The sequence below is a fragment of the Oryctolagus cuniculus genome, chromosome 10 (assembly GCF_051225735.1).
Source record: "Oryctolagus cuniculus isolate XC-2025 breed Fujian yellow rabbit chromosome 10, ASM5122573v1, whole genome shotgun sequence".
Taxonomy (NCBI): domain Eukaryota; kingdom Metazoa; phylum Chordata; class Mammalia; order Lagomorpha; family Leporidae; genus Oryctolagus; species Oryctolagus cuniculus.
In genome coordinates, this window is record NC_142876.1 from 98,265,868 (window position 1) to 98,288,185 (window position 22,318).

Sequence of the window (22,318 nt, forward strand, 5' to 3'; positions counted from 1 at the left end):
TTGACCAAGAAAGGAGCCCAGCGGCTCTTCGTGTCCAGAGGACGCATGACGCCTGGGCCCCTGCTGCCTGCTCCCAGCCCGCCCTGTGCGGTCTGCAGAGCCAGCTCTGGCCTGGCTCCAGGAGCCTCTGTCGTGCCGCCTGCTCTCAGATGTCTGTCTGCCTGGGGTGGGGGCCCTGTTTGACACAGTCCTGAGCCGGGAGGTGGCTGCAGCCGGGCTGGGTTGAGGGGAGAGTGGCTGGCCCACAGGCAGCATGAGGTGCCCCTCCGCTGTGTCCCCTCCTCAGCACGACCATTGGCCACATCCGCCACCTGCTGAGTGAGTGCAGCAGAAAGAGCTGAGCCCGTGGCTCTCCCTGCTGTGGCAGGGGCAAGGTGGAGCCTCAGGCGCCCCTGAGAGGAGCAGGAAGGGTTGCCGTGTGGGAGGAGGTGACTGCTCGTGCAGGCCTCGTGGCCAGAGAGGAGGGGAGGCCTGGGTCTTTTCCCACGCGGTCTCTAGTGGGGCTGGGCGTGGGGCCAGACTGTCTACTAAGTTACACCCGGGGAGACCTGGCTGCTGCTCCCTGCGAGAGGGTCAGCCCGCCGCGGCATCACTGGCGCAGTCCTCGCTCCCCCTCCTGTTTCAGGCTGATTGGAGCAACCTGTGTCCTGCACCTTCCTGGAGCTCATGGTCAGGACTTGGCTTTTCGCTGGCGTCTCGCACTCCTGGTGTTCCCAGCTGGGACGAGGGCGGAGAGCAGGTGGCGGAAGCTGCGCTCCGTCAGTCTCAGGTGGGCTCTCCAGGCAGTGGTGGCAGGGAGAGGTAGCGAGTGAGTGGTGGGTTTCCCCTTCTGATTTTCACTGAGGGCTTTGGCCTGCGCCGTGGCTGTGTGTGGCTAAGCAGCATGTGGGGGTCTGACAGAGCGTCTGGGTGGCGAGGCCTTACCCTGCTCCTCTGCGGGTGTGCGCACGCACATGTGCACACACGCACACACACACAGTCTGTGCCCTGCCCCCAGCCCAGTTGTACCGCCCACAGCTGTCTGTGAGTGCGACCCCAAGAGCAGGTGCAGTCTGTGGTCAGCGCTTCCTCTCTAACCCCGGATGAGTTCCTCCCCGCCTGCCCAAGGTGCCTTACAGGGTGGCCGGCAGCACCGTGCTTCAGAGACGCTGGGACGCCACCTGGACGTTGTGCTTTGTCGGTCTGATTTGTTGAAATCTGGACGCTAGGCGAACCCCCCACGATGGGAACTTGCAAGTTAGAGTCACGAACGACTTTGTTGTCACCGTGGAAATACGCTGTTGAGGCCGAGCTGTCACATGTGAGTGGAAGAGACGGTTGTCTGCTGGCAGTGGCACTTGGGCAGTGGCGCACAGCTTCCTGAAGGTGTACAAGGTGAGGGCTGTGGCCACTCGGGTAGCCCTGGGACCTGCTTGAACCTGCGCCCTCCCTGGCAGCGCAGTCACGGGTTATGTCACTGCCACGCCTCTTTGTTCAGGGAAGTATGGGAAGGCTCGGGTGTGAGCGGTAGCTCCCCTTCGGCCGTGAGGGCCCATGGGCAGCAGCCCCGCACGCTGCAGTCCACTGGCCTTTTTGCAACTGGGCCAGGCCACGCCGCTCTGGGAGCTTCCTGCCCGTCACCTCTGAAGCACAGGGCTGGCTTCTAGAAGTTTCCCACACTTGCAGCCAAGTGCACTGAGCTGTTTTCCCCATGAAGGGCTTGGCTGTCAGCGAGGGACTTCCCTGGCCTGCCGTGAGCACCGGGAGCTCCTGGGTTGGTCGGTTGGTTGGAAATCTGATTTTTCTTCTCACGAAGTGTGTTAGAAGTCAGACCTGTGTGAGTGGAGCCGTGGCCCTGCGGGCCGTCCTCCCGGCAGGGGTGGGTGTGAGATTCGCAGAGCACGTCCTTGAGACAAAAGGGAAGCTGATGTACTTACATTGTAAAATGGTTTACAATAAAGTTTGACGTCTTATTACAGTTTTTAAAAAAACTATCACGTTTGTGGCTGTCAGTTGTATGTTCTCTGGATTCGAAACAGCTAAGTGAGATTTAAAAAAAAAAAAAATGTTCCCTATGAGCTGTGAGGTTCTCCCCAGGAAAAGAGAGAATGAACCTTGCCCAGCCTCACGGCAGCAGCGGGAGCCAGGATCTACCAAGGGTGCCTGGCGTTTGGTGGCGCAGCGCGTCAGTCACCTGTGACACCGGCATCACACGTGAGTGCCCGTCCAGGTCCTTGCTGCCCGCTTATTCACCTGGGAAAGCAGCAGACAGTGGCCTAGGTGCTTCAGGTCCTGCCCCCCACACGAGAGACCTGGATGGGGCTCCTGGCTCCTGCTCCTGGCTTTGGCCTGACCTCTAGGTGACCGTTGCCGGCGTTTGGGGAATGAAGCAGAAGGCTCTCGCTCTCGCTCCTCCCTTCCCTCCCTCTTTCCATTCTTTCCTCCATCTCTATCACTCTACCTTTCAGATGATTTTTAAAAATCTACCAAGGGCTAACACCAAGCACACTGTTGCCTTTCCACTTCTTTGCTGTTGAGAGTCCAAGCCGGTTGGCTCCTGAGGAGGGAGATGTGTCGGGGAAATGGTATGTGAGGAGTGAACTTGCACGGGAAATGGTGTGTAAGGAGTGAACTTGCACGGCCTTGTCCTTGAGGCTGTGGGGCTGGGAGGCAGGAGCCTCCCCAGGCCGAGCCAGCAGCACCGGTTACCATCCGGAATAGCACCCTGGAGCTGGCAGAAGGGCCCTTGGGAGGCCTGGCCTGGCCTCAGCTGCCTCTTGGCCCCTGTCCTGAGTCCCGGATGCTCCTGCGGTCAGCATTTGTCTCAGCCCGAGCCTGGCTGTCATTGCATTGGCCTGCCAAGGACCAGGACCGGAGTGGGGTTTGGGGTGGGGTGTGAGTCAGACAGCGGCAAGTGGCCATCGGGATGACCACGTGTCGGTGCCTGGTGGCCTTCTGTCTGCCTTCAAGGATAAAAATGCTGTCTGTCACATACGGAAAAGGAGTTTGGAGCGTCTGCTGTAGTCGGGGGAGGGCCCTGAGCAGCCCACCTCTGCTGCCACGCCCTGCCCAGGCCTTGGGTCCTGCCATGTCCCCCCAGGGACCCCCCTCTTGCAAGAGTGGAGCCTCTGGCAGAAGAGAGCTAAGTGGCCCTTCAGGGGAGCCCTGGGCCCGTCCATGGGCAGCTCCACGCCAAGCCCGGCACTCGCCCAGCCTCTGACCATCCTGCGGGCCCATCTCCGGCCGGAGCTCTGTTCTCTGGCCAGCGCCCTGCCTCCGAGAGTGGGATCCTCCCCAGGCCTCAGCCCTGCCTTTGTGCCTCTGCGAAACGTGCAGCGGAGTGGGGCAGAGGCAGACAGCTGAGCAGAGCACGGTGGGGCAGCGCTGCAGGGGCCCGGCCTCAGCCTCCCTGCCCGCGGGCCTGCCAGGGCACCACTGCTGCCGTGCGGGATGAGGCCTCTCCCCGCTGGAGTCCAGCGCTGGAAGAGAAAGGGCAACAAGCGCGGAGCGCTAAGCTCGGTGCGGGGCCTTCCCTGCCTGGGGGCCGGCGCTCGCTGGGCCGGGCCCTCGGAGATGGACAGCCCAGACCGTCGCACATTCCAGGACTCCACGTTCATAAACACACACACCAAGTCCCCCGGCGCCTGCTCCCAGCTGTTCCCGGGGGCAGGCCCGCCCCAGCTGTCCGCGCTCCGCAGTGCCGCCGCCCCCAGTGAGCAGCAGCGCCCAGCTAGCCCCCATCATCTCTAAGAATAAATGCTGAAGCCAGTGGCCGTGTGGACCTGAATCATCGGGGAGCCTGCCGGAGGAGGGCAGTGACTGCTGGGACAGGCACGCAGGCTATATAAGCTGCAGGGGGCCGGGCTCCGCGCAGATCACGTCCCCGGCTCCTGCCCGTCAGAGAGGTGCCTTCCCAGAGCCGCGCTCACCCAGCACCCACCATGTCCCAGGTAGGCGGGCCATGTAGGTACCAAGGGTGGGGGTGGGGCGTGGAGACCCGGCCAGTGTCCCAGGGTCACCTCTGGCAGCTGTGATGGAAACAGGAGCCTCTGCAGCCCCTGGGAGGCCAGGGCTTGGGGAGGGCGCTGCAGGCCCCGCTTTACCTGGACAGAACCCTGCTCAGCCTGGCCTGGGCAGGGCTCCATGTTAGGGGTGTGCACAAAACGTGAGTTGTGTTCCTGTGGGTCTCTGTGTGTGCCCCTGTGTGTGTACCGCCTGGTCTGTAGGGTTGTGTACATTTCTAACTGGCCTCTGCAGCCAGCGAGCTGGCTGTGAGCATGTGCGTGGAGCCCCGTGCTGTGTCCCTGGCATGTCAAGGAGCCGGGTGCAGGCTGAGGGGGGAATCCTCGCACCTGCCCCCGGGTTTAGGAAAGAATGGCCTGAGTCACGGGTGCGTGGGGCTGAGGGGGAGGATGAGCACTGAGCCTGGATGTCCCCAGCACTTGAGTGACAGAGGGGCCAGCTTGCCAGGGCACAGGGTTGTCCCTGCCGCCTGCCCCCCAGGTGGGTGACATAAGTTTGGGACTGTAAATTAGTAAATATCTGGTCCCTCTATCCTTTCCCTTCCCCATACACGTAAGGTAACTCTGGGGAACTTAGTGGTCACGGGTGCTTTGGGGGAAGGGGGAAATCCCTAAGGGACCCCCTGCCACCACTGAGCAAGTCTTAGGACTCAACAGGCTGCCTGAGGCTGCTCGGCCTAGAAGGTTCGGTCTCTTTCCCCTTTGCCCCTCGTGTCAGCCCTGAACTTGGCCAGGCAGAGGAGCAGGGCTCACCTGTATCAACCCCTGCCCCCAGGAGCCCCCAGCCTCAGGGTGCACAAGTCAGAACAAGAGAACCAGAAGGCTGAGGGCAGGGGGTAGAGTCTGGAGGGCTTCCTGGAAGAAGAGGCGTGGGGGCCTCAATTTGGAGGCAAGAAAGGGATCCCTGCCTGGGGACTATGGGTTTTATGAAGATGTGCTGGATCCTCCAAGGCTGGCGCTCAGGAAGCCCCCATCAAGAAGAAGCGGCCCCCCGTGAAGGAGGAGGACCTGAAAGGGGCCCGAGGGAACCTGGCCAAGAACCAAGAGATCAAGTCGAAGACCTACCAGGTCATGCGAGAGTGTGGTGAGTGCCAGGGCTGGAGGGGGGGGCCCGGCCGGGCGTCCGTGGTGGGGGTCGGGGGCCGCTGACCATGCCTCCTCCCCACAGAGCAGGCCGGCTCGGCCGCCCCGTCCGTCTTCAGCCGCACCCGCACTGGCACTGAGACCGTCTTCGAGAAGCCCAAGGCTGGCCCTGCCAAGAGCGTGTTCGGCTGAGACGCGCCGGCCACCGCCCTCGACACGGGAGTCTTTCCCAAGAGCTCTTCTGTATGCCGGCCCCTGGGCCACCCTGCCCCCCAGCACCCTGCAAACCCCAATAAAAAGCACTTCAGAGCAGCCGCGGCCCTGGGAGAGTGTTGGTCGGGCGTCGGCTGTGGCCAGGGTGGGGCCGTGGCAGCGTGGTCGGTGTCCTTCAGGGCTTTGGAGAGGGCCCCAGAGGGCAGCCCAGGTGCTGTCATGGCCACTGCCTTGCCCTAGGAAGAGCGCTTCAGCCCCACCTGCCCGGTTTCGGAGCCTCTACAACAGCGGAGCTGAAGTGGAGCCTGAGCCATCCCGCATCTCCAACCTGCCACGGACGCCCTTGAGTGGCAGCTCAGGTGCCCAGGGTTCTGCAGGGCCGAGGAGCCCCTGTGCGGCCTGGCCTTGCTGCCTGTGTGTCCGCTGGCCAGACCCAGGCCCCCCTCTCTCCCCGGTTCCTGTCTCCCGCACAGTGGAGTGCACTGCACCCTTCCTGCTGCCACCGTGCTACCTGGGGCACGAGAGCGTGGCAGTCCTGCCCCTGTGTGACTCCTCTCTTCCCAGGCCTGGGTCTCCTGTGTGCACCAGGCTGTCCCATCCGGGAGACTAGAGAGACCTGTCCCCATGTGACAGCAAGGTCATGGACGGGCTGGACTGGCTGGGCTGGCAGTGCCCACCTCAGGGCTGTCACCTGCTGGGAGGCCCCTGCTGTGCCCTGGGCAGATAGAGCTGCCAGCCTGACCCCCTTATCTAGCTCTGGTCCCAGGCTCTGCCCCAGGAGAGCAGCCCTGCAGTGTGGACAGGACCGGCCAGGCCCCTGAGGGAGGCGCTTCCCCTGGGTCCCGAAGGGCTGCAGAATCCGTCAATCTCCCAGAGCGAAAGAGGGGCGCTGGACGGAAGTGCCCGTGCCGCCCGGAAGTGCCCATACTGGCCGTGTTCGTGCAGAGGGAGGGAACATTCTGCTTGTAGCTCTAGAGCGAGCGTCTGCGGTGCAGTCCCCAGTGCCAGGCTCTGCGGCCCTTGAGGGAGGCGGGCTCCTGGGCTGGGGGTTGGGGGGAGCCGTCCCCTGCCCTCCCCGGGGCCTTGCATGGATCCTCGGCACGCCGGCCCTCTTGGGGCTGTTGTCACTGTGCTGTCCTCCTTCCTGACCTAGGGCTGGGCACCTGGCCACTTTGATGACTCATCTGTGACCGTGGGCTCGGGAGCTGGCCTCCTGGGGCCCCAGGGCCCAGCTGCTTCCGGAGCACCTGGCGTTTGTTTGTCTTGGTGCTGTTGGTTGTGAAAGTGGCACCTCAGCCCTCCTGAGGGCAAACCGTGAGGTGCCCCCGGGAACCCAGCCCAGGCCCTTGGGTGGCAGGCACTCCAGGGGGTCTGGGCTGCGGCAGCGTCGCACTGCTGGTGACAGCAGCGTTGGGCCCTCCCCCTTGCGCTGTGAGCGACGAGCCCCTTGGCAGAGTGAACACCCCCGCCAGCGGCCCCTCAAGAACTCTGCTTTCAGTGAGCCGCCCTGCCTGGGGGTCCCCAGTGTCAGACCCCAGGGCCCCCGGGTGTGGCATCTTGGGACCCTGGGTTCATATTGTAAAGTGGGTTCTTGCTGGGCGTGAACCCAGAGCCCTGGCTAAATCAATGGACCCAAGGAGCAGCCTGGGAGCCCAGGAGAAAGAGGGGGGCTCCTGGGCTCAGCCCCTTTCACTCCGGGACTGGGGCAGACCCACCCTGCCCTAGGCCTGGTACATCTTGCTGCACCGGATACCTCCACGAGCCTCATCAGGCCCACCCGGCTGCCAAGGCCACCGTCCTCCAGGAAGCTGCCTGCACTGGCCCCTCACCCTGGCCATCCCCCGTTTCCCTCCCATGCAGGACTTCAGGGGAGCAGGTGTGGCTCCGTCCCCGCCCTGCCCCCCTGGTCCTCCTGGGCTTAGATGTGGAGTGCCCTGTGTGAGGGGTTGTGCCCGGGAAGGTTCTGGAAGGCTCAGCATCCACCTCCAGCCTGGGGCTGCCTTTTTTCAGAATCCGTTTCTGCCCCTGCCAGGGTCAGGGTCAAGGGGACATCGTCATCTACCTGCTGATCTGAGGCCACTGGGTTTTTGGCTTGTAGCTCTCACTTTCCTGTAACTGGCGTCTGTAGGGGCGGGCCGTGAGCAAGTTACTGATTCACTCCCCGCTTGCTCTTGAGTTCAGGAGCAGCCCAGCAGGCACTGGAGTCGCAATGGAAACCCCAGCGCTTGCGTGCACCCGTGTCTTCGTGCTGGGCCTGCTCTCGCTGCATGCTGGCCTTGCGCCCGCTGTCGCCCAAAAGGTAGCAGCTACTCCCCAGGGGTCGGTGTGCTTGCCTGCGAGTGAGCCGGTGAGCTGGGTGGGGGGTGGGCCATGCACCGGCGTGTTAAGCTCAGGTGCAGGCGGGAGAGACTATGCAGAGAAACGGCGCTGCCACCCACCAGGCACTGCCGCTAGGCCTTCCACGGATTCTTCCATTTTACAGCTGCAGAAACGTGGCTTAGCAATTGCCCCTTGAGGCCGGCAGAGGGCAGGGTGGCTAAGACACCTCTCTCTGCACCCGGCCTGGTGGCTCCCAAGAGTATGACCTCAGAGCCATTGTTTGTGCTGTGTCAGTCTCTTCATCTGTGAAGCAGGAAATAGAGGGCCCCACTCGGGACCTTGCTGTGAACGTGGAACCCCTGAGACCTGCCAGGTGCCGAGTACAGAGCCTGGCACAGCAGCCCGGCCCACGGCAACTGCCTCTGACTGCGCACTAATGCCCACGTGTGAAATCTCCACTGACTGCAGCCTCAGGCCTGGTCAGCGACTCGGCTGGCCAGGGCTGGGCAGTCGCGTCCAAGCTGGGTGGTGCTGACTCGCTCCGCCCCCCTTCTGTTGCCCTGGCCAGAATGGCATCGACATCTACAGCCTCACCATGCACTCAGAGGTCTCGTCGCGATTTGCCCGCACCGTGGTCACCAGCCGCGTGGTCAACAGGGCCGAGACGTTGCAGGAGGCCACCTTCCAGCTGGAGCTGCCCAGGAAAGCCTTCATCACCAACTTCTCCATGTAGGCGTCTCCCCTGGCCCGTGCCCACCCGCCTGGCCCTCTGCCAAAGGGCTCGGCTGCCAGGACACACCTCTGCGTGTAGGCCCCACGGCGAGCAGGGGCTGGCCCGTGGCCCTCGCCCGTTCTCTCTGACCATTGCATTGTCCCACCATCACCCCGAGGTGTGGAGAACCATGGCCCCCATGTGGAGCACAAACTTGGGGGCATCCTGAGATCAGAGCCCGGCAGGAGGGAGTCACCCCAAAGCAGGCTCCAGCTCTCAATACCGCAATGTCCTCATTCCTGGGCTCTCCCCCATCAGTTACCTTGGGGTGAGGGGCGTGTCTTCCTGGTCACACCCCAAGCTGGGGTACTGCAGCCAGCATGCCTGCTCCGGCCACCCTGGGAGCCCCTACGATTGCTGTGGATACTGTGAGCCCGGGACAAACCTCACTGCTGTCCTCAGCCACCTGCCCTGGCTCAGTCTGGCAGTGTTTGCACGATAGGATGCCCCGCCCCCCCGCCCCATCACCGGTATCCAGGAGAAGCTGCTCCCAGAATGGGGAGGGCAGTGGCTGGGGTCCCCAAGGTACCTTGGAGCCACTGGGAAACGACAGTGGTGCCAGGGCCCTGTGGCTGGCTGCCCCCTCCCCACCCACCCCCACTCCAGCAGTCCCCACTTTCCTAACCCCGGAGCCTGGGCCTGTGCCCCTAGCCGGCAGCATGGGCCTCGTGGCTGTGCCAGCATCCAACACGAGTGCCAAGGCCGGCAGGCGGCCAGGGTCCATCACAGACGCCAAGAGGACCTGGGACTAGCCCCACCTCTCCCTGGCCCCAGATGTTTTGCTGTGTGAGACAGAGAAGCACGGGGCAGGGTTCTGGGCTAGGCAGGCCCAGCGGGGCGTCGGCAGAGGCTGAGTCCTGTCCACGGGGAGGAGGAACCACGCTGCCCTTCCCCATCCCGGCTCAGTTAGAACCAGGAAGGTCGGGCAGGTGGGCCCCATACCCTGACGCCCTGGCTGCTGCCCGCCTGCCCCGATGGCACAGCCACAGGTGTACCTGACAAGCCCCTCCACCCCCGCCCCTCAGGGAGGTTCTGGAGCAGTCACCTTCCTTCCAGGGAAGCAGCCTGGCACGGGGCGGAGGTCTTTCTGAGCCCCAGTGGACACACCAAGAACACGTCCACACCCCAGGCAGCCATCAGCCCCTAGCTGTCTGAAGCTACTCCTAGAGATGCCAGAGTGCCCGCCCCGAGTAGGGCGGGGCAAGGGACCCAGGGGGCCCTCCTCCCCAGCCCCTGTCCCACAGGGCTGGGCACAGCTGCAGCTCCAAAAGCAGCCCTGGGTGGACGGGACGGGCTGCAATGTGGAGCAGACTGGGAGGGAGAAGAGAGGGCAGGACCCAGCCCGCTCCTCTGCAGCCTCCCTTGCATTTTCACACTCACAAAATGCACGTTTGCCAACGCTGCATTCCTCAGGCCAGGCAGACGCCCAGGGTCTCGTATGCAGTAGGTGCATAATAGGTGGCAGTGGGCTCAGGCAAAGGCAGGGGTCACTGTTCAAGAGGCACACAGGTTCCAGATCCAACCCCCAGGAGGGGCAGGAGGGGCCTTGCTAGCCGCAGCCTCCCGCCCACAGGACCATCGACGGCGTGACCTACCCGGGGAAGGTGAAAGAGAAGGCTGCAGCCCAGGAGCTGTACAGCGCGGCCAGAGCCAGGGGGCAGAGCGCCAGCCTCGTCAAGTGAGCCAGGGGCTGGGGGGCCACTCCAGGGGAGCGGAGTCACAGGCCACCCCTGCCTTCAGCCCACGGCTCGATCCGCTGCCCCAGGACCGCCGGGAGGTCGATGGAGCAGTTCCAGGTGTCGGTCAGCGTGGCCGCCGCCTCCAAGGTCACCTTCCAGCTGGTGTACGAGGAGCTGCTCCAGCGGCGCCTGGGAGCCTACGAGCTGCTGCTCCAAGTGCACCCCCAGCAGCTGGTCCAGCACTTGCAGGTAGCTGCGCGCCTCTTCCCCGGGAGCCTGCTGGACGCCCCCTGGGAGGCCCAGCGCGGGCATCTGGCCGGCCTGCTGACCCGCGTCCCGCCCCAGGTGGACGTCCACATCTTCGAGCCTCAGGGCATCAGCTTCCTGGAGACAGAGAGCTCCTTCATGACCCAGGAGCTGGAGCGCGCCCTCGTCACCTCGCAGAATGAGACCAAGGTGGGCCTGCCTAAGCCGGTGGTTTGCTGTGTGCGACGGGGGGCGTCCTGGCTTCGGCTCAGCCCCGTGAACCTGCAGCTGCAGAGAGCTGGCTGGCGGGCAGGGCGTGTGCTGGAGGGGCTCAGGGGAGCTCAGTGTCCAGCCTTGCTGGCACTGGGCAGACAGGGAGGGCGAGGCCCCCGGATGCACGGGGCCCTCCCGTGGGTCCTGCCATCCTCAGGGGAAGGGCTTGACTGACAGCGGGCCCCTGGCGACAGGGAGAGAGGAGGAGACAGCTGGATCTCACACAGGTTGAGCCCCGCTTCTGCTTGCACGGTGGGGGGCTCCCCTCACACCCCCTCCTCTGTCTGGAAGCATCCAGCAGCAGGTCAGCTTGAGCGTTCCCTGAGCACCGACCCAGGGCTGCGGCCTGGAGCCCCGCCCTCCGGTGGACAGAGGGGGCGGAGCATGCTGTTGGCACGGCCTCGCCCGCTGCCCCAGCCTCGGTTCCCGTCGTCCCTTCAGGCTCACATCCGGTTCAAACCCACGCTGTCCCAGCAGCAGCAGGCTGCAGGGCAGCCGGACACGGCCCTGAATGGCAGCTTCATCATCCGCTACGACGTGAACCACACTCAGTCCGCAGGCTCCATTCAGGTGCGTGGACTCCGGGCGGTATTCCGTTCCTGCTCCGGAGCCCGGGGTTCAGGCGCTCCGCGGCGAGAGGAACGTGAGCAGCCCGCCTTAGCCGTGGGCCCCAGGGCTCGGCGCGGGGGAGCCTCAGGCAGTTCAGTTGTGTTGTCCCTGAGACCGTTCCCTGCCGGGGCAGAAAGGGCTCATCTCCACGAAGAGCTGATCGGAGGGGTTTCCCTCTTCACCTCGGCTGCCAGGAGGCTCCTGGCTCAGCTTGACGCTCAAAGGCAGTAGCCTTACTCACACACGTTTCTGACCTCGTCATGTTCACCTTTGCCGCATCTTTGTGAAGTCTTCTCCCCCTTTCTGTGGATGTCAGGCTTGTTAAGTCTGAGCCTTTTAGTACGAGATGCCTCAGCGACTGAGTCCGAAGAGATGATGAGCATTTAGGGAGCTTAGGGGCGGCGGGGAGGAAGAGGCAGTGGAACGAGGAGAGCCCGGGAACCCAAGGATTTGGGCGAGGGGCTGGGTGGGGGCCGGCAGGCTGCTGACCGCCTGGCTGCGTTCTCTCTGACCACAGATCGAGAACGGCTATTTCGTGCACCACTTTGCCCCTGAGGGCCTGCCCACCATGCCCAAGACCGTGATCTTCATCGTCGACCAGAGCGGCTCCATGCTAGGCAGAAAAATCCAGCAGGTAGGTCCCGGGAGCCAGGCCCCGCAGGCAGGCAGGCAGGCCCTCCCGCCTCCCTCCTCCTGGGAGTGGTGGAAGGAGTGGACTTCCGGAGGCCAAGGGCGGCTGCAGCCTAGACCGGCGTCTGCCCCTGGGGCCAGTACCACGTTCCGAGGCCAGAGGTGCCAGCCCGAGGGACTCCCTCCGAGTGACCGCCCTGTCTCCTCGCCTGCTGACCAGACCCGAGAAGCCCTCCTCAAGATCCTGGATGACCTCAACCCCAGAGACCGGTTCAACCTCATCCTCTTCAGCTCGTCAGCGACCCCGTGGAAGACATCGCTGGTGCAAGCCTCGCTGGAGACCGTGAGCGAGGCCAGGAGCTACGCCGGCGCAATCCAGGCCGCGGGAGGTGGGTGCCTCCGCCGCCCTGCAGGGAGGGGCTGCTGCGACACCAGCTGAGAGCGTGCGCCCCGCAGGGACCGACATCAACGAGGCCTTGCTGCTGGCCGTGAGCCTGCTGGACCACGAGCAGGAGGAGCTGCGCGCGGGGAGCGTCTCCCTCCTGATCCTGCTCACCGATGGGGAGCCCACGCAGGGTGAGGGCGCCCTGCAGCGGTAGCCGTGGGCCCCGGGGCGGGGACGGGGACCGTTGACCAGTAGCCAGTGAGCGACTCTGTTTTATTCTCCTCTTCCGTACACCCACGGCTCCAGGGAAGACCAACCCCACGGAGATCCAGAGGAACGTGCGGGAAGCCATCGGCGGCCGCTACAGCCTCTTCTGCCTGGGCTTCGGCTTCAACGTCAACTACCCCTTCCTGGAGAAGCTGGCGCTGGACAACGGCGGCCTGGCCCGGCGCGTCTACGAGGACTCGGACGCGGCCCTGCAGCTGCAGGTGCCTCCGCGCCGCGGGCAGGCCGCGGGCTGGGGCTGCGCCAGCACGGCCAGGTAACCCCTGCCCTCGTGACCCCGCAGGACTTCTACCAGGAGGTGGCCCACCCGCAACTGACGTCTGTGACCTTCGAGTACTCAAGCAACGCCGTGGAGGAGGTCACTCGGGACAGCTTCCGGATGCACTTCCTGGGCTCCGAGATGGTCGTGGCCGGGAAGCTGCGGGCCGATAGCCCTGACGTGCTGGCGGCCAAAGTCCGCGGGCGGGTGGTGAGCATGGCCGAGCAGCCCCGGGGCAGGGCACATGGGGCAGCCTGCACCTGTGCGGCCCGGACGGGGCAGGGGACTCCCGCGCGTCTCTGCACCACGCGGGTTCATGGTGGAGATTCCAGGAGACCAGGGCCGGACTCTCGGGAGCACCGTGCGGTGCCCGACACGTGGAGCACTGCCACCGTGCTCGGTAAACAAAGGCCAGGGTGGAGGCGGGGTCCCTGCCGGGACAGCTGCACCCCTTTGACGGATGGCCAGGCTGAGAGCTCCCGGAGGCACAGGCCAGGCCGGGAGCCCAGCTCAGCACACAGTGCCCTGACCCCTGTGCCATGGAAGGCTCCACCTGGCGGCCTCCTCCCAGGGGCCACCCATCATTCCACAGAGCACCCACTGGCGCCAGGGCCTTCTGTAGGCCCTGAGCACACGGGGGCGAGGGAGGCCAGCCTCTCCCTGCCCTCACGGTGTGTGTGTGGAGGGGACAGGCCGGGATCTGCCATCACACTAAGGAGCACAGGCTGGGCTGCCCCTGTGACAGCCAGGGACTCAGGAGAGCAGCTCCCTGGCCTGGGGATCTGGGAGGGCTTCCTGGAGGTGGCTTAGCTGAGACTGAGGGATAAAAGGAGGTGGGCAGAGCCCAGGTGGCAGGGAGAGGGGAGAATGTTCCCAGGTTGTGTGGCAGGTGGGCAGGCTGCAGGGGTGGGGAGCTGGGCAGGGGGCACCTGGGGCTTCAGCTCAGGAGAGGTAGCCAAGTCCCGACTGCCAGGCCACACGGCCCCAGACCCAGCTCTGCCTCTCTGAAAGGAGACATGGGGAGGTCCTTACCGCCCTGTGTGAGCGTGGGTGTGAGTCGTGTGCTTGTCTTGTACAGCCTTCGGGGTCAGTACCAGCCTAGCCTGAGTGCTTCCTGCCCTTGGCGCCTGCCCGGCAGCCAGGGGCTCCCCACGTGCAGAGCTTGGGGCGGCGGGGACTTCACAGACAGACGCATCTTTGTGTGGGTAGCTGTGTGTTCTGAAAAGCACACCTCAAACCTCGACCCCAGAGCTCACCTGTTACTGCCTGGGATTGGGCCGGGTACAGTTAACAGACTGCAGCACCGTCCAAGGGAAGGCATCCATAGGTAGTTGCGGGTGTGGAGAGGGCACCGTCAGGGCAGGTGGCCTGCAGGTGCAGGCGCTCCGGGGAGCCAGGCCCTGGCTGGTTTTGGGGAGGGAGCAGAAGCAGAGTGCAGGTCCCACCCACGACGCTATACAGGGGGCCTTGTGGCCGCTGTGGGGAGCGACGCCCGGGCCGCCTCTGCCCTCAGACCCCGTTTCCCAGGGCACGAGCAGGGTCAGTCTGAGACCGCAGGCCCCTTCCTGGGGAGGAAAGTGCCCTGTCCCTGCAGGGCGTGGGCACGTTCTGCCCTGGCATCGTCCCCCAGGGGCTGGCCCCAGCAGAGGGCCCGGCCCTGAGCAGGGGGAGCTGCTCACTGGGGCGCATGGGGCCCCAAGTCCAGAGCCATGACACTTGAGTTCTGTTCTCACCCCTGCCACTGAGCTCTCCCCCTCCCCCATCTTCCCCAAAGAAGCCCTTTCTGGTGCACACGGGGCTCAGGGCAGCTGGGGCCTCATTCGTGTTTCTCCCAGCCGGCCATAGATCCAAGCTCCTGGCTCTGCCCATGTCGGGTAGTTTGCTGCCTCTGAAGTCCTCCTAGGCCTGGAGGCTCCATGGCTGACCCCTGGACCCCTGCACTCCCCCTGCCCCCCACCTCTTCTCAGAGGAAGTGCGACCCTTGCGGTCAACGTGAGGGACCTGGGGCAGGGCTGGGAAGGGCGCAGGCGGCGGGCGCTCAGCGTGCCTGCCCTCGCTGGGCCCTGTCTGCAGCACACGGGGAACGTCACCTTCTACATGGAGTCCAGCGTGGCAGAGCAGGAGGAGGCGTTCCGGAGCCGCCAGTACGTCTTCGGCAGCTTCATGGAGAGACTCTGGGCGTACTTGACCATCCAGCAGCTCCTGGAACAGATGTGAGCGGCCGATCCGGGGCTGTCGGCCTCTCCCAAGCCTTCCGCTGGCCTGGCAGGAGCCTCGGGGTCCCCCCGGGGGTTCCCGGCCCCAGAGAAGGCTGGCTGGGAGGGACGATCTGGCCAGGCACCCAGGGGCCTCCTGAGCGCCGCCGCCCTCCCCCTTCAGGGTTTATGCGCCCAAGGCCCAACAGCGAGCCCTCGAGTCCCGAGCCCGGAACCTGTCACTCGACTATAGCTTTGTCACTCCTCTCACGTCCATGGTGGTCACCAAGCCCGAAGGCCAAGGGCAGGCTCAAGTTGCTGAGAAGCCCTCCCAGGATGGTGAGTGTGGGCGCGGGGTTTTGACCCAGCATTCTCCCCTGCTGCCTAACCCAGGACCCCAGCCCTGCCGGCCACGAACTCCCCAGGACACCTCTCCCTGAGGAGCCCCCAGCTCTTGGCTCCCCCAGTTCACGGCACCTGTGTGGTTAGGGCACCCTGACAGCCGTTCAGTCACTCATCCATCTAACTCTGCCCCTGTTCCCTGCAGATAAGCACAAGCAGGCCTACAAGGGAGGTAAGAGCCCCGAGCCCTCACACGCTGGCTGGGCGGCGCGCTGACACAGAGCCCAGTGCAGCAACCCTGCAAGGTCGCTGGCCAGGGCAGGAGCATGGTGTCTGCGCATGCTGGTGCACTTGTCACCTGTTTGTCTCCATGTCGGCTGTCCCTCGGGCCCTCGTCCTGCGGCCCCATAAAAGTGGGTCCAGGAAGCAAACCCAGATCTCACTGATTTCCAGGGCCTACTTTCTCCGGATTTCTCCACAAAGGACAAAAACACCTCATACAAAGAGTACAAAAAGGTGCAAAGGAGGGCCAAGGGGGAAGGGTCTGCCCCTGGCTGGGGGGGGGGGGGGAAGCACCTCGCCTGGCTCACCCGACTGGTGAGGGGCTGGTGCTCAGGTTCAAGTGTGTGTCATTAGCAGGCAGCTATGAAGAACCCTCTTTTCCCCGAAGAAGAAAGCTGAGTGGACAAGGTAGCTGAGGGGCACTGTGGGGCCGGGGGGGAGGTGCGGAGTGATATCCTGGGGGCATAGCTCAGGGGGGCTGACGGGGGCTGGGCCACTGCTGGGCCAGCACTGATTGATTCCTGGCTTGGAGGGGAGGGCGGGAGGAGAGGGCCCTGCCCCTCCACATCCCACTCCTGGTGTAGGTTTCCAATGCACGTGCCGACTTTTCCAAAGACATAGCTTCCAGGCCCCTGCTGAGTCCCCGATTCAGCGTGGACACTTCTCCCACGAGATTTAAATACCCCGGGCATCTCCACGCTCCTCTCGCCTCTCTTCCTCCTCATCTCTTGAACCTTCCGACCCGAGAGCTGCTGCGGAACTTGAAGCTCTGTAAGCCACCTCCTCACGGCCGAGGGCCTCGGCTTCCCCGCAGGGGCTCCGAGCTCGGGCACGGGGTCAGCTCACTGCAGGAACAGCTCTTCCAAACCAGTGCTTATTTATTTGAAAGGCAGAGTGATAGAGGCAGAGATCTTCCATCCACTGCGCACTCCCCGGGTGGCTTTAGTGGACTGGGCCAGGCTGAAGCCAGGAACTTTATCCGGGTCTCCCACAAGCGTGGCAGGGGCCCAAGCCCTTGGGCCATCTCCGGCTGCGTTCTCAATGCCTTAGCGGGGAGCTGCATCGGAATCGGAGCCTCCAGGGCTCACACGGGTGCTCTGACCTGGCCGTGCAGGCGCCAGCAGCAGGGTGGTCGGTGAAGGGTCAGCATTTCCTAACAGGGCTGCGCTGGCCTGCCCAGCTCTCAGCCAGCCCCTCGCCTTGTCCTCAGCGTTTTGTCTCAGCTGTTTCAGTGGTACTGGGGGTGGGGGGGGGGTCAGGTCGTAACCCCTGACACAGCGACCTCCCCCGCGCTGCTTGTGCAGAGGGGACCCAGGACCCTGGAGGGGAAGGGACTGGCCGGAGCTGGCATCAGGGAGCTCGACACCACTCCCTTCCTCCCAAGACACCCACAGCCATCCGGCAGCCCCGCCCCAGGCAGGACTGTGACTGAATAGGCCGCGTTGCACTCTGGAGACTGGCGATGGAACCTCCTAGAAAGGGAAGGCTTCCTCCATCCCTGAAGCCAGCAGAGGTCTCTCAGGCTATTTCTGATCCCCTCATCTGGACTCAGACTGGGCTGCGGCGCCGGGCTGCCCCCGCCCCGTCTCCCTAGCGTTTTCCCTGGCGCCACGCTCTTCTGTTGGAGACCCTGGCTGTGTGTGAGAAGAGAGGCTCTGGTCGGAGGTCCGGGTGGAGGGGGCGGGGCCGGCTGCAGGGTGTGACCCCCCCCCCCATTTCCAGGGGCTGCTACACGGATACCTGTGACGGTGCCACCCATGTCTTCAGCTCCCAGTCAAACCACGTTGGATGACGTGGACTCGGGAAGCAAAGGTACCCCTAGGCCAGAGCCCCCAGAGTGGCTTCTTGTCCTAATGCCAAGACTGTGGGTGGGGGCGCTCCAGTGTGTCCCCAGGTTGAAGTGCTAAGGGAGCCCTTGTCACACCTGTCCCTACCCCATCTGCATCCCTGGTGAGAGACTGCCGACACCCAGCCTTTGTCTTCCTTTAGAGAAAGCCGTGACCGATTCGCCCCCAGGTAAGCTGCTGCCCCCGCCCCGCCCCGCCCCGCCTCTGCCCCCAGCCTGCTCTGCTTGCCCCACGAGCCATGCCCGGCCGTCCCAGCCCCCTTGCAGGTTCCTTCGGTCATTCTGCCGCTGCACGGCCAAGATGTGGACAAGCTCTGCGTGGACTTCAAGAACATTCACGGACCCTTAAACCTGATCTCGGACCCTGTCCAAGGTGCGAGGCCCACTCAGGTCCACTCCTCCCTGCCCCCGGAGACACGCGTAACCCGGGAGGATGCCCCGTGCCTCGACACCCACTCGCAGCCCCCGGGGTGGGGGTGGCCTGGCTCAGATAAGCCCAGAAGCGAGGCACAAGGGCAGGGGAACTGCCCAGCTCCCCAGGAGTAGCCGGGCCTTGGCAGATGAGCAGCAGAATGGCTGAAAACATTGCAGATGGAGAGATCGGGGCCTGCACAGCACGGGGCCCCCACCCTCTGGTCGCACTGGGGCAACGGGCAAGGCAGATTTAGGCATGCGTGCCTTTGCGGGTGCTCATGCCCCCTGCCCACTGAGCTGCTCTCCCAGGTCCCCATAGCCCGAGGGGTGGGTGACAGAGTTCCACCGCCACCACCCAGGCCCAGGCGTCTGTGGGCTCCCTGCCACCAGGAGCCAGCGATTAGCCCAGGCCCAGGCCTGTCGCAGGGCCTCAGTGACCTCCTTTCTCAGAGGTCTCTGCTGAGGGCTGAGCTCAGGGCCCCTGCGATGCCCGCTGGAGGCCCTGGGGGCCAGGGGAGGTTGTGGACAGCAGGCCCCAGGAGAGGAGTGCTGGAGACAGCTGGGAGGTGGCCCTGGGGGCTGGGGCCGCGCCGTGACCTCCCTGGCTGGGCCTGCTCAGGGATCGAGGTGACTGGCCAGTACGAGATGGAGAAGGCTGGGTTCTCGTGGATCAAGGTGACGGTCCGGAAGCCCGAGCTGCAGGTTCACGCGACCCCTGAGCAGGTGGTGGTGACTCGGAACCGGAGAAACTGGGAGTACAAGTGGAGGAAGACGCTGTTCAACTCGCTGCCGGGGTAAGCGCGCCGGCCTCTCTGGCTGCACCAGCTCGGGGAGGTGGTGGCAGAGGGCGGGGGAGGGGCTGGGCCACGTCCCCTACAGGGGGCTACAGGGCTGCAAGGAGCAGTGAGCCGTCCTGGGCAGCCCGGCCCCTCCCCCGAGCCCAGTGTGAGCTGCTGCTCCTTTGCTGCAGCTGGAGCCTCGGGTTCTCACCTGCGATTCATCATCGTGGCGGTGGGGGTGGGGTGGGGGTGGGGGTGCAGTGAGGGAACGGCACGGGGCGGGGGGGCGGGTGGCGCCAGCCTGGTGAGCATGGGGGGAGGAGAGGTCCAGAGCGCGGTCCGCAGCAGACCTCATGAGCATCGCCCTGAGCTCCGGTGGGGACAGAGTCCAGCTGTCAGACAGTGGGTAGGGGACAGCACTCTGGGTGGCGTGGCCCCCCCACCCTAGACCTTCCAGGGACTGCTCACTGCTCTGCAGGTCACAGCAGGCCTCCGAGAGGGGCTGAGCCCCCAGCCTGAGCCAGCGCCCACCTGTTCCCCAGGGAGGAGAGCCTTGTCCGTCGGCCCCTCCCTGAGCCAGCAGCAGGTCCCTGTTTCCACCCGAAGCGTGAGGGCGACCCTGGAAACCCAGAGGCCTCTTCTGCAAGGCTCACCCATTTCCCAGGAGGTCTGGAAGCTTGTGTCTGGTGGATGCCCGGGGGTCGATAGCATTTCTGTGCCTTGGAGAGACTCAGGCACATGGAACGCCTGTTCCTGGCGCTCATAGAAACCCCGAGTACATTCACGATCTCTAAAAGACGCACACGGGGACTTGGGAAAGTCCCCGGAAAATGCAGCAAAAAGATAAGTTTGACCGCAAAAAACGTTGAAAATCTGAGCCTAGTTTTTTTCAGAACACCCATCTCCCATCAAATTTTTTAAATCTCCTCAAGTATTTGATTTCAATGTATTTTTTAAAAAGATTTATTTTATTTATCTGAAAGACAGAATTAGAGGTAGATCCGGGGGTGGGGATCCTCCATCTGCTGGTTCACTCCCCAAATGGCTGCAACAGCTGGAGCTGAGCTGATCCAAAGCCAGGAGCCAGGAGTTCTCATGCATGTGCAGGGGCCCAGGGACTTGGGCCATCTTCTACTGCTTTCCCAGGCCATAGCAGAGAGCTGGATCAGAGTTGGAGCAGACAGATTTGAACTGCTATCCATATGGGATGCTGGCACGGCAGGCCAGGGCTTTAACCCACTGTGCCACAGCACTGGCCCCTAGTGTTTTGTTTTGTTCTGTTTTGTTTTTGCAGCAAAATAAACTTCTGTCTTAATCCTATTTCTCTAGGAACTTTTTGAGGTACTCTCAAAGATAATAAATAATAAATAATAAATAATAAACCATGGTTTTTAAATTTAACTTATTTAAAAATAATTATTTTTTTCATCTCATTTGAAAGGGAGAAATAGAGAAATCTTGGATCTGCTGGTTCACGCTCCCAGATGCTTGCAATAGTCAGCACTGGACCAGGCCAAAGCCAGGACCCCAGAACTGAGTCCACATCTCTCACGTGGATGCCAGGGACCTAAGTACTTGAGCTGTCACCTGCTGCCTCCCAGGATGCATTAGTAGGAAGCTGGGTCAGAAGTGGAGTCGCTAGAACTGCAGCCTAGACTCTGATGTGGGACCCGGGAGTCCCAAGCAAACTCTAAACTTGTGCACTGCGTGCCTGCACCACACCATGGCTTCTAGGTTGAGTCAGGTGGGTTGGGACAGTGACAATAATCTCGGAGTGACAGTAGGGTCTTATGCTGCATGCATAAAGGAGCCTGACATTGCCAAGAAAGCCAAAACAGCAAGAATTCCCGTGACCTTTCCAAGGAAGAGAGGATGGGATGGAACTGGGAGAGACTCACCCTCTGGACACTAAAACACATGATCCCGGCCGGTGCCGCAGCTCACTAGGCTAATCCTCCGCCTGCGGTGCCGGCACCCCGGGTTCTAGTCCCAGTCGGGGCACTGGATTCTGTCCCGGTTGCTCCTCTTCCAGTCCAGCTCTCTGCTGTGGCCTGGGAGGGCAGTGGAGGATGGCCCAGGTCCTTGGGCCCTGCACCCGCATGGGAGACCAGGAGGAAGCAGCGGCCATTGGGGGGTGAACCAATGGAAAAGGAAGACCTTTCTCTCTGTCTCTCTCTCTCTCTCACTGTCCACTCTGCCTGTCAAAATAAATAAATAAATAAAAAATAAAACACATAATCCCATGGAAGTGGCACCAGCCATGAACACAGAAGGGACAGAGTAGACCTATCAGGGGGACCTCTAAGCATAGGGCACTCAATCATGAGGTCCCGATGTAAGATCAGGAAAAGGAGCATTGTTTTGTTTTGTTTTGTTTTGTTTTATTTTATTTTATTTTATTTTATTTTATTTTATTTTATTTTACAATGCTGGAGAAACTCGGTGCCTTTGAGTTAACTTTGGCCCCATTTTGCCCGTGAGGGAGATGAAGTCGGCACACTTTCAGGGTCTTTGCTCCCAAGGCCCACGTGAGCACCTGGGCAAGAGCAGAGCCCCAGCCCCTGCCCACCTCACCTGCTGGTGGTCCGGGCTGCTGTCTCCGCACCTGCTTAGGAGGCTGGGTTTCTCCACAGCCTGAAGATGACCATGGACGACACAGGGCTCCTGCTGATCGGGGGCCTCCACAGAGTGACCGTCGGCCTGTTGCCCTGGGATGGCCCCAAGATGGGACTGCTGCTGCTCCTCCACGACACTGACCGCTTCTCCAGCAGTGTCAAGGGGACCATTGGTACTCTGCCCGCGGCCCAGGCGTCCTACTGCCCGGGAACGGGCGGTGCCCCTCCCCGGCCTCTCCCTGGCCTCGCCCCTTGCTGACCCAACCTTTGTGTCTCAGGCCAGTTTTACCCCCGCGTGCTCTTGAGGCCTTCCCCTACGGCAGCCGACCAGTGGATCCTGAAGGCTCAGGCTGACTACCTTGTCACCAGGTGACAGCACAGGCCATGGAGCCCGCCCGTGGAGCGGGGGCTGGGGGACTGGGCTCTGCAGGGCCCCATCCGTCCTTACCCAGGGACTAGAAGCAGTCAGAGAGAGGTGGATGCCTGAGGCACGCCGCAGCAGCTCATGGCGAACCCACAAAGGACAGTGGGATCAGGCCCCGGAAACACATTGGCTCCGAGGTCACGGGGTGGCCGGGCAGAGCAGAGGCCCTCTCCCCTCCACCCCTACCGGGTCGCCTTGGGTCACCCTGGGGGTGGCTGGGCCTCGTTTGGCCTGTACTGGCGGGAGTTCTAGAGGGACCCTGGGACTCTGCACTTTCCATGTTGCTGTCTCCCCAGCACCCCTGAGATTTGTTGACCACCTGTCTGTCTGTCTGTCTATGCACCCATCCCAGAGAGCACAGGCTGGATTTCCAAGAGGGGCCTCCGGGAAGGGAGACTGCCTGCTGGTCTGTGGAGCTGTAGTTCTGCTGGGAGGAGCCCTGCGCCAGAGCTCATGCCACCTGCTGCCTCCAGATGGGGGCCACCTTGTGACCGCAGGGCCACCTGGGGGGCCGGATCCCAGGGGGCAGGAGGTTCCCACTCTTTCCAAATAAAGCGGTGAGCCCAGGGAGTCACTGTGTGTGGTTGCATCTGGGCACACCCTGGGCCGTGTCCGCGTTAGCATCTGTCACAGTGCTCAAGGTCCTGTGGTCAGCAAGGCCACAGTC

General features: G+C 63.2%; 3 protein-coding genes across 4 annotated transcripts in view; all 3 read left to right on the forward strand.

Annotated features, from left to right (window-relative positions):
* Positions 1-1,971, forward strand: part of STIMATE (STIM activating enhancer) — a 38,456-nt gene extending 36,485 nt beyond the window's left edge. The window contains exon 9 of the mRNA XM_008260802.5: positions 626-1,971. The gene's annotated coding sequence lies outside the window, so the exon portion shown is untranslated. The remainder of the gene's footprint in view (positions 1-625) is intronic.
* A 1,878-nt stretch (positions 1,972-3,849) lies between these two features.
* Positions 3,850-5,396, forward strand: MUSTN1 (musculoskeletal, embryonic nuclear protein 1). Its single transcript, XM_002713385.6, has 3 exons — positions 3,850-3,929; positions 4,953-5,085; positions 5,170-5,396. The coding sequence occupies exons 1-3, from the start codon at positions 3,921-3,923 to the stop codon at positions 5,274-5,276; spliced, it is 249 nt and encodes an 82-aa protein (XP_002713431.1). The 5' UTR covers positions 3,850-3,920; the 3' UTR covers positions 5,277-5,396.
* Positions 5,397-7,494: 2,098 nt separating this feature from the next.
* ITIH4 (inter-alpha-trypsin inhibitor heavy chain 4) lies at positions 7,495-22,221 on the forward strand. 2 transcript variants are annotated; one of them, XM_051851037.3, is made up of 24 exons: positions 7,495-7,596; positions 8,185-8,345; positions 9,962-10,066; positions 10,154-10,316; positions 10,413-10,523; positions 11,028-11,156; positions 11,713-11,829; positions 12,046-12,214; positions 12,282-12,401; positions 12,517-12,698; positions 12,779-12,964; positions 14,828-14,967; positions 15,134-15,288; positions 15,497-15,523; positions 15,745-15,807; positions 15,931-15,981; positions 16,189-16,344; positions 17,296-17,385; positions 17,563-17,589; positions 17,676-17,792; positions 18,453-18,627; positions 21,246-21,400; positions 21,506-21,596; positions 22,004-22,221. In XM_051851037.3, the coding sequence occupies exons 1-24, from the start codon at positions 7,507-7,509 to the stop codon at positions 22,071-22,073; spliced, it is 2,850 nt and encodes a 949-aa protein (XP_051706997.3). In that variant the 5' UTR covers positions 7,495-7,506; the 3' UTR covers positions 22,074-22,221.
* Positions 22,222-22,318: the final 97 nt, after the last annotated feature.